The sequence below is a fragment of the Convolutriloba macropyga genome, chromosome 1, assembly GCF_964194025.1.
Source record: "Convolutriloba macropyga chromosome 1, txConMacr16.3, whole genome shotgun sequence".
Classification (NCBI taxonomy): Eukaryota; Metazoa; Xenacoelomorpha; order Acoela; family Convolutidae; genus Convolutriloba; species Convolutriloba macropyga.
Window position 1 is genome coordinate 19,468,816 of NC_134468.1, and position 9,118 is coordinate 19,477,933.

The 9,118-nt window shown below is 38.5% G+C and overlaps 2 protein-coding genes across 2 annotated transcripts in view; one reads left to right on the plus strand and one right to left on the minus strand.

Moving 5' to 3' along the window:
• The window catches only part of LOC142336137 (surfeit locus protein 4-like), a 229,081-nt gene that overhangs the window by 65,007 nt on the left and 154,956 nt on the right, over window positions 1-9,118 (minus strand). The window lies entirely within an intron of this gene.
• LOC142336131 (echinoderm microtubule-associated protein-like 6) overlaps window positions 1-9,118 on the plus strand; it is a 143,222-nt gene that overhangs the window by 891 nt on the left and 133,213 nt on the right. The window contains exon 2 of the mRNA XM_075384709.1: window positions 354-513. Within this exon, the coding sequence (XP_075240824.1) occupies window positions 354-513 (160 nt within the window). The remainder of the gene's footprint in view (window positions 1-353; window positions 514-9,118) is intronic.

Sequence of the window (9,118 nt, forward strand, 5' to 3'; positions counted from 1 at the left end):
GACGTGCTTGTCATATTTTCCAATGATTTACTATGTATGTGCACGTGCTCTGTAACTGTGTGGATCATAGCGTACTGAATTAGGCATCTCGTCGTCTTATTGGCTTTGGGATCTTTTCCATTGCCTCCCCCCCCATGTACGTGCATATTATTTGCACCCCCAGACGTGCTTGTCATATTTTCCAATGATTTATTATGTATGTGCACGTGCTCTGTAACTGTGTGGATCATAGCGTACGAGGAGGGCGCAAACGGAAAAGATCCTAGCTTTGTTCAGAACTCATCGGCAGTTCTTTCAAACTCTCATGAACTCTTATGCATATGGCTGCAAAATCAACATGTGATGTGTTTCAGTCTCTGTCAGCACCCCAGTGGCAACTTGTTTGCTTCTGGACAGATAGGCAAGGATCCCTTTGTCTGTGTGTGGGATTCCAACAGCTGCGAAGTGAAGTCATTGTTGCAAAATGGACACCAGAGGGGCATATCTGCTATTGACTTCAGCAACGATGGAACTGTAAATTTCTCTCCTTACATAAGCGTTACAAAGTTGTGTTTCGGTCTTGAAATTGGTAGATGTTGGGCACCCCACTTCTGCCGAGTCTGTCCGTCTCAGCTCACAATTAGTGATGTCTAGGATTTCGCGGAACGTATATGAAGTTACGATTAGCTTCTGTAATGGAAGCACGAACGTTTAATTTTGAAATTGACGAGAATCGGCTGTGCCAGAAGTTAGAATCTCAGCAGCTCTTGTCTACTTAGCCGGGCGTTGAAATGCCATAAACTTTTGCCATCTCATGACTTTAGAAGTCACTTCGTTAACGTGACTCTTCAGAATCAGTGACAATTCTGAATCATTGTTTCGAATTGCTTCATGGTTTTCCATGAGCAGCAGTGACTTTTCTGTGATAAGTTCTCAGTGGCTTCAAGCAGGGTCACATGACCTAAAATTAAAGTTCCTATATTCGAAATCATTATCTACTTTTACTATGCTAATATATGAGGATAGTATCTGAAATTCAATTTGAGTTGTCGTGAGAAAAGCTATCTATTAACTGACCAAATGCTTATTGAAACTATAAAACGAAAAACAACCTCATGCTAGTTTTGGAATTGATGAGTGTTTTTCCGGTGCTTCAATTTCAAGAGTGTTAATTGTTCTAAAACAGTTTTATCCTGCGGGTCTTCCATAAATGCAGTTTTTCGTACTAACAAATTTTGCTGGTTTGTTTTTGTCTGAAGATTTGACATTTCATCCTCAAAAACGGGATGAAGAGGTAAAGTTCGGTGGACACTGTGTCGCTGAGGAGTTCTCGTAGCTTCTTATGCCTTACTAATCTTTGAGTACGCGATTCAACGAAACTGTTGCGGAGACACTGTGTGAAGGGCGGTAACCCTTCACACAGTGTCTCCGCAACAGTTTAGCCTAATTGTTGTGATAAACTTATTAAATAGAGATGAGCCAGCGAGGCATGCTAAATAATCCTGCCAAAAAACATGAAAACTTTCAAGAAGAGCGTTTAGATGACTCAGTAGACGTGAATATGCCTCAACTTAGATTCCATGATCAATCACCGCTGCAAACACCAGTCGGTAAATCTGAAAAGAAGAGAACTAGAAGTGAATTGAGCCCATTAAACGAAAACGGTGATCTGGACGTATAAAGTTTCATTGATGAAGCAGTAGCAAAAATTATTCCCAAAATTATTGATGAGGTGAAGTGTTCAGTAAAGCAGGCTATCGAAGAAATGATTGAAAAAGTTTTAGAGGGTACAAAGGAGGAAATTTTAGATGAAGTAAAATCAGAAATTTATTCAGCAACAGATTCCATTCGAGAGCAAATGAGGTATCCAAAAGATGAGCTGACATTGAAGATGTTATCAGAAACAGAAATGCTGGAGAACTACAATAGGCGAGACAATTTGCGAATAATGGGAATGTCTGAGCGCATAACAACTGATGCAAATAATCGCACGATTTAGGAGTCTAGCGATAGAACAATAAGCAACGTAGTGGAGCTGGCATCCGATATTGGAGTAGCATTGGATAAAAAAGACATCTCGATTGCTCATCGTCTTCCATCCAATAAGAACGAAAGACCCATTTTCGTTCGTTTCACCAGAAGAATAGGCAAAGTTGAAATTTTAAGAAACAAGAGAAAGCTGAGAGAAAATGACACAACCATGAACGTTTCGATTGTTGAAGACTTAACAAGAGCCAGACTAAGGTTCCACAATTTGATGAAAAGCAACACAAGAATAGAATCGACATGGACAAGAGAGGGAAATTTGTTCTACAAATGGAAGGACAATAATAAAGTACATTGTGTTCGTCAACTGTATGAAGGAGGTATTGAGCTGGGATACGAATTACAGGATGTACGTTTCTGCTTTGATAATCCATCGTTTTAGCAACTAAATAAAAAGTTGCCGAAAACAAAAACTGATCAGCTTTCTTTAATAATTTTTCATCTTAATACTAGATCATTAGAAAAACATTATGATGAACTGGAGTCACAACTAGGCTACCTCGAGTCACCCCCTGATATTCTTTGTCTAACAGAAAACCTGGCTTAAAGATAATATGACACCGTATTGCTTCAAGTTATCAGGCTATAAAACGCTCGTTTCTAAAACAAGACCCTACCGTGGAGGAGGTGTAATGATTCAATGCCGGGAAGCAGTAAAATTAGTCGCTGAGGAACAGTGCAACTTAGATGAAAGCCTTCTGATTAAAGTAGAAGCAAATAAAAAATACTACTTCATATTGGTTGTTTACAATCCCCCGAGAAATAACAAAATGGAGTTTCTTGCACGCCTTGAAGAAACCTTAGAATGTTTAAGTAAAAAAGACTGCAGCGTTAGCGTTTGTGGTGATTTCAATATCAACATTTTGAAGAAAAATGATCTAACAGCAGCCTATTTTGATATTATTAATAGTAATGGCTTCGAGCTGCTAAATAGCGATCCGAAACGAATTTCAACTTCTATGGATTCCTGTATCGACCATTTTATAACAAAAAATGTGGAAGGCAAGATTAAAACTCACAAAAATGAAAGTTTTTCAGATCACTATCCCATTTCCCTTGAAATTGTTGCCAAACATAGCAATTTTAAACCAGAGTTAAATTTTCGAGATATCTCGTTTACAAAATCTCAAGTGAAGTCAGAGATGTTCTGTTTTACATTGAGTCATCAGTTGCAAAAAATTGAATTAAAGGGTGAAATGAATAAATGCTTCAATTCCTTCCAACATTGTTTTCAGCTGGTTTTTGATCATTATGCTCCTATGAAAGTTTTTTGTCATAAATCAAATCTGAAGCCTAAATGGTTAACTAACAATCTAAAAAATTTAATCAACGAAAAGAAATAAAGCACATGGCCTATGGTCCAAAGATCGGAATAACGCCAGTTTGCGAAAGAAATTTCTACTTTCGAGATACCGAGTTGAAAAAGAGAGCAAAAGATGCAAGCGTAATTTTTATTTTAAGAAATTTGAAAAATGTCTGGGTGACTCGAGGAAAGTTTTCAAAATATTAAATGATCTTCAGGGCAAAAATGAAAAGTCAGATCAAATACCTATGTTGGAAACAGAGTTCGGACAATTAACAAAACAATTAACAAAACATTTGATATAGCGCAAGAAATGAACTCTTTTTTCTCTTCTGTCGGAGAAAAACTCGTCAATTCATGTGTTCAAATTCCCTTAAATAGCAATGCTTTGTAAATTCCCTTAAATAGCACACTAATTTTTCAATCTGGTTCTATGATACCAATGTAAAGGAGATATCTGATGTCATTGATAACCTATCCAGTAAAACTTCTTGTGGTATAGACGACGTATGTTCCAAAGTAATAAAGGCTTGTAAAGACGTAGTGGCTCCCTATCTATCAAAACTAGTTATTATGTCATTCCATCAGGGTATTTTCCCTACTGCCTTGTCCATCGCAAAAGTTTTTCCCCTTTTCAAATCAGGAAATAAAGCTTGCTGTAATGACTACAGGCCCATCTCTCTTTTAATATGTTGGGGCAAAATCTTTGAAAAAATAGCTTACTCCAGGATCTATAATTATCTTGAAAGCAACAATCTCTTACACAAGAATCAGTTTGGTTTTAGGCGCAAGCATTGTACTATTGATGCCATAGCTGAATTTACGGAAAAAGTAAGAGCACATAATGATAGAAAAACAACGGCAACTGTCTTCATTGATCTAAAGAAAGCTTTTGATACAATTGACCATGAAATCTTACTCAGAAAGTTTGATCTTTATGGCTTAGTGGGTCCTTGTAAAAATTGGATGAAAAGTTTTCTAAGCAATCGTAAACAGTGTGTTGAAGTAAATGGTGTAAGATCTAAGCTGTCTGATATAAAATACGGCGTTCCTCAAGGTTCAATTCTAGGCCCTTTGTTCATCATTTATATAAACGACCTCCCTATGGCATGTAATAGCAGTGACGTGTTTCTGTTTGCTGACGATACTAACATTGCGGGCATTAACTGCTCCAAAAATGAGCTGGAAGTGGATCTAGCTAGTGTAAACACTTGGCTGTTAAATAACAAATTAACACTGAATTTAGAGAAAACGGTGCATGTTAATTTCAAAAATGTGACTCCAGATTCTAGTTATCTAAACATAGCTGGATCATGTCAAGTTTCCCAATCGCACTGCAAGTACTTAGGAATTGTTTTTGACAATCAACTTGGTACAATTACCATATGGAAACAGTTCGTAAAAAACTTAATGTTCAGTGTGGAATTTTGTGCAAGCTAAGGCACTTAGTTCCTAGAGTTTTCTTGCTAAGGTTTTATGATACAAACATTAAACCCATAATTCAGTATGGAATTTTAGTTTATGGATGTACATCGCTGAATGCATTAAAGCCTATTCATATTCTTTAAAAGAAAATTTTGCGTACAATCTATTTCATGAAAAAAGACGAGCATGTTGGTAATTTTTTGTCCAGAATAAAATTCTTTCGGTCTATGAACTGTACATATATGAGCTTCTGAAATGTGTTCTTCGTTCTGCTGGAAAATTGCATTCGGAGGAATATATGAATAACCTGTTTCAATATAGAGAAAACCCCCGTTTAACGCGCAGTGCTCAAAAAAATCTTCTAAAATTGCCTTCCAAGTCAAACAGGTTTAAAAAATGTTCGTTAGCCTATAGAGGAGTTAAATTGTTCAACTTGCTGATTGAAAACGGTGTTCTTGAAACACCTCTTGAGATAGATAATGCGTTTTTTTCCAAAATTGTTCATAGTATAAGGGATCTATATATTCTAGGCAATATAGACTTAACTGACTTTGTGTTTGGATAGTTATAGTATAGTGAAGAGAGCAGTCAGACTTCCTCCTAACGAACTTCTAAGAATTCCTGGCCACAAAAGTGGTGCGGGTTGTTCGTTGCAGGGGGAGGAAGTCTGTCAACGTTACATAGATCTTGGGTTTTGGAATCTTCACACTTGGGTGTCAGAACCTAACCTTGATCAATGTAACGTACCCCTTCCCTCAAACAAATCATGCATCACTTTTCAAAGCCTCTCAGTATGCTCTACATCAGTCAGGTAGCTAAAATGCAAAACAATTTCAGTTTTTTTAAGTTACTCTTTTTTTTAATCTTTCGTTTTTGTACTTGCTTTGGTGGGATTGGGATACTTAAATGGACTTAGTTGACTATTATTCATTTTCTGTAATACAATGTTATTGGATTAGGGCAGCTTCAAGTGAACTAATTGGTTCCGTCTGCTGTCCTCTCTGTGGTAAATATATATTAGACTTTGTGTTGCTATTATTATTATTATTTTGTATCAGAGAAATAAATTCTTCTTCTTCTTAAGCCTTTAATTCTTTATTTTCCTTAACTTTGTTGACCTAATAGTCCTGGGCGTAGTATCGTATTCGAATATGAAGATTCAAGAGATTAACGCACAACTTAAATTCAAAGTTTTAGAAGCAAAGTTTTAGAAGCTGTATTGAGTTTTTCTCAGTTTTTGTACTAGATCATCCCGTGTTGATCAAGGCTTCGTGCTACCTCCTCCTTTTGTTCATTGGCCTTGAGGGTAATTTCGATCTTTTCTAATCTTTGTGCTGGAACTGGCTAGCGGGGCCTCGACGTTGGTGCCCTGTTGTACTTCCGGGTTGCTTGGATGCCGTTCCTGTGAAGCGCTATTTTGGGTCCATTTCGTCGGATGAAGTGCCCGATAGATCGGAACCGCTTTTAGTGTTCTTATATGTTTCTTTGTTGACAAATGTAGTGGATTGTGGACGATATTTCATCTATTGTGTAATATTTCCTGGGATCGGATAATGGTCTTTTTTGTGGTGCTGTCGATTGTCCTCTTCTCCAGAGTCTGTATTTTGGGACGAAGTCCGACCTTTCCCTTCTATAGAGATGGCGCGTTTTCTTTTGTGGTGCTTAAATGCGGTTGATTTTGTTCAGATTATCCTTATTTGGATTCATTTATTCGCTCGGTCGTTTCCGAATGCCTATGTCCCCTTCAGTTTAGCGGATTGTTCCCTGACATGCTGTGTCATTTGGTGTCAAGTTTTGTGGCAATTTGGGAATGTTTTGCGTTCGGTAAAGCTAACCAGATTAGTCTTCCGTTGTGCTGTTGTTCCAAATCTGGCTTCCTCAGATTTGTGTAGGACCGTGTCCTCTTGTCCTAGCACCTTTTCTAAAAAGACGTTTTTTAGTTCGAGTTGAGGCGAGTGTCTTGTTGGCCACCTGCTGTCGGTAAATTCTTTTGTTGAGGGGCTCCCGTTGTCGACTGAGGTGTTATTCGAAATTTCCTCGGAATTTCGCTCTTGACTTTCTAAGCGTCATCCTTGCATGTCGATGCATGTAATTATTTGTCCTCGCGTTTCCAGTCCTGATCATTGATCAGCTCCTCTTCCCCCTTAATATTGTCTAAATATGTACGTAGTGTTTTTGGGACTCGGTTGGGATGGTTGTAATGGCCATAGTCGCCTTGCGTCCAAAATGGTCGTCGAGGGGTAATAGCATTTGACTTTTTCTGCAGATTCTAAGATTGTACGAATGTTGTTTAAAAGCCTGTTTAATGTTGAATAGTCGTTTTGATGAGTGTATTTTTATTCAGCCTATTCATTCTTTGACCGTTTGCATTAGTCGTTCTACCAACCCGATTGATCGGTGGTCCTCTGCCTGGGCGATGATTAACTTGTTACAAAAGGTATGTCCTTCACTTTAGTTCCTTCTTGGTTTCTTTCACGGTTCATCCGAAAATTTCTGGGAACTCCGTTCATCATTGTGAATTGTTCCGTTGTTTAGGAATGTTGTTGCGTTGGGGTTGTCATACACTGTCAACGTAGGGAATTTCGAAGAGATCGATGCAAGCAAAGAATTATACTTCTCCTTGGCCATCTCAAAGCGAGACACTGAAGTTGATTTGTATCTCTTCGTTTGGTTCCACGCATGGTTTGAGTAACCACTGTGCCTTAAGCAGGATGTTGAGATATTTGCCGAAACCAGTGCAGGGTCATCTTTGGCTTTATTAATGAACGGCCACCATAAATGTCCTGCAATTTTGGTCATACCCCATGCGCCTGGATGTGTCTGGTGTAGTACATCGATAACCGCTTCCCTCAAATTTTTGGCCAGTTTGTTGTCCAGGTGTACACTTAGTTGTTTCCAGTGTGCATGTATCTTTGCTGACATTCTTACATCGTTGTTTTTCGCCTTGGAGGATGCAGCCTCTGACCTCGCTGAGCACGGTTACCCTGTTGAACTTTGCCACAATTAGTTTTGCTTTAGAGATGTCCTTTATGATGTGGTCTAGTTGGGGACTGGTCTGATCTATTGGGGGTGTTGTTTGTGGGGAGTGTTGCCGTCCTTTGGTTGTGGAACAGAGGTAGCTTGTCATAGAACAGGATTTTTGCAGGTTTTTTTTTCATGTGGCCCTGGAACTCAGTGCTTTGATTTAGAGAACTCAGTGCTTTGCACGGCAACTGTAATTGTTTTTGCTTGCCAACTTTGTTGTTTCTTTTGGTCTCGGCGTGTTGGAATGTGGTTACTCCGTTATATTAGTTCATGGTGTGTAGAGTTATTTTCAACTTGTACGCTGCGTAATTTGTTTGTCTGGAGTTGGAATGCTTAGAATTTGTTTGATTTGAGGTGTTACTTTTTTACCGTGGTTTCGTTGGACGAGTGCTGAGCTATTTTATTAGGCTTTCTTCTCCGGCGTTGTGGAAGTGCTTCTTCATTATACCTGTCGAATTGTTTGAAGTTTCCAGATTGTTTGCTTCTCAAGATCTATGCGAGAAATATAATCTGCTGATGTCATCTTTAAACCTGCTATGTTATGTGAAAGTGAAAGGGGAGTGGTCCATCGCACCACCGCGTGAATCTGCTTTGATGTAGCTTTGTGTGCTCCTTTTTAGGATTGATAATAGCGCTCTGATATCTTTGAACTGTGAACTGATGCCCATGCAGGCAATGTTTAATGGAGTGACCAAAATACGCCTAATACTTCTTGTTTTCTTCGTTTTCATGTTCGGCTTTGTTTAGGAAATGTGCTGCCTAGTCAATTTGTTTCTTGTTCGAGCAATGACCCTATTTTTGAACTGGAGGCGTCGCATCGTACACATGTTTTGCTCCTTGATAATTTCTAAGAATTGGAGAAAAGATTTGAGTTGTTCGTTTGTAGCCGGTTGTTTTAGATCAGAATGGTTTCTGTCTTACTAAAGGTTATTTTGCCCATATGGTTTATTTCGTAACACAATGCTATTTGTCTTTTTATGAAGTGACATTTCTCGAAGTTTATTGCTAGGTTTTCTGCATTTAATCGCTCGTGGAATTGAAAAACTTATTCTTGGTTTTTTTTACCAGCCCCCCCCCCCCCCCTGTGACAATTATTCTGTCATCTAATATACTGCAGGTATTTGATTTCTGACACATTTGCCAGTTGCCTTTTGGATTTTGGCTGGACTGTATCTCAGGACGTAGAAGCCTGTTATGAATTGGTATGTTTTGATAGCTTGGCCGCCTATGCTATTGAAATTGTCTAATACGTAAATGCGGCGTTGTCTAATACGTAGCGTTCTTTGATTATCAAAAACTGTGCCTGTTCTTCTTGGTGTTGTTTTAGTTATTGTTTTCTTA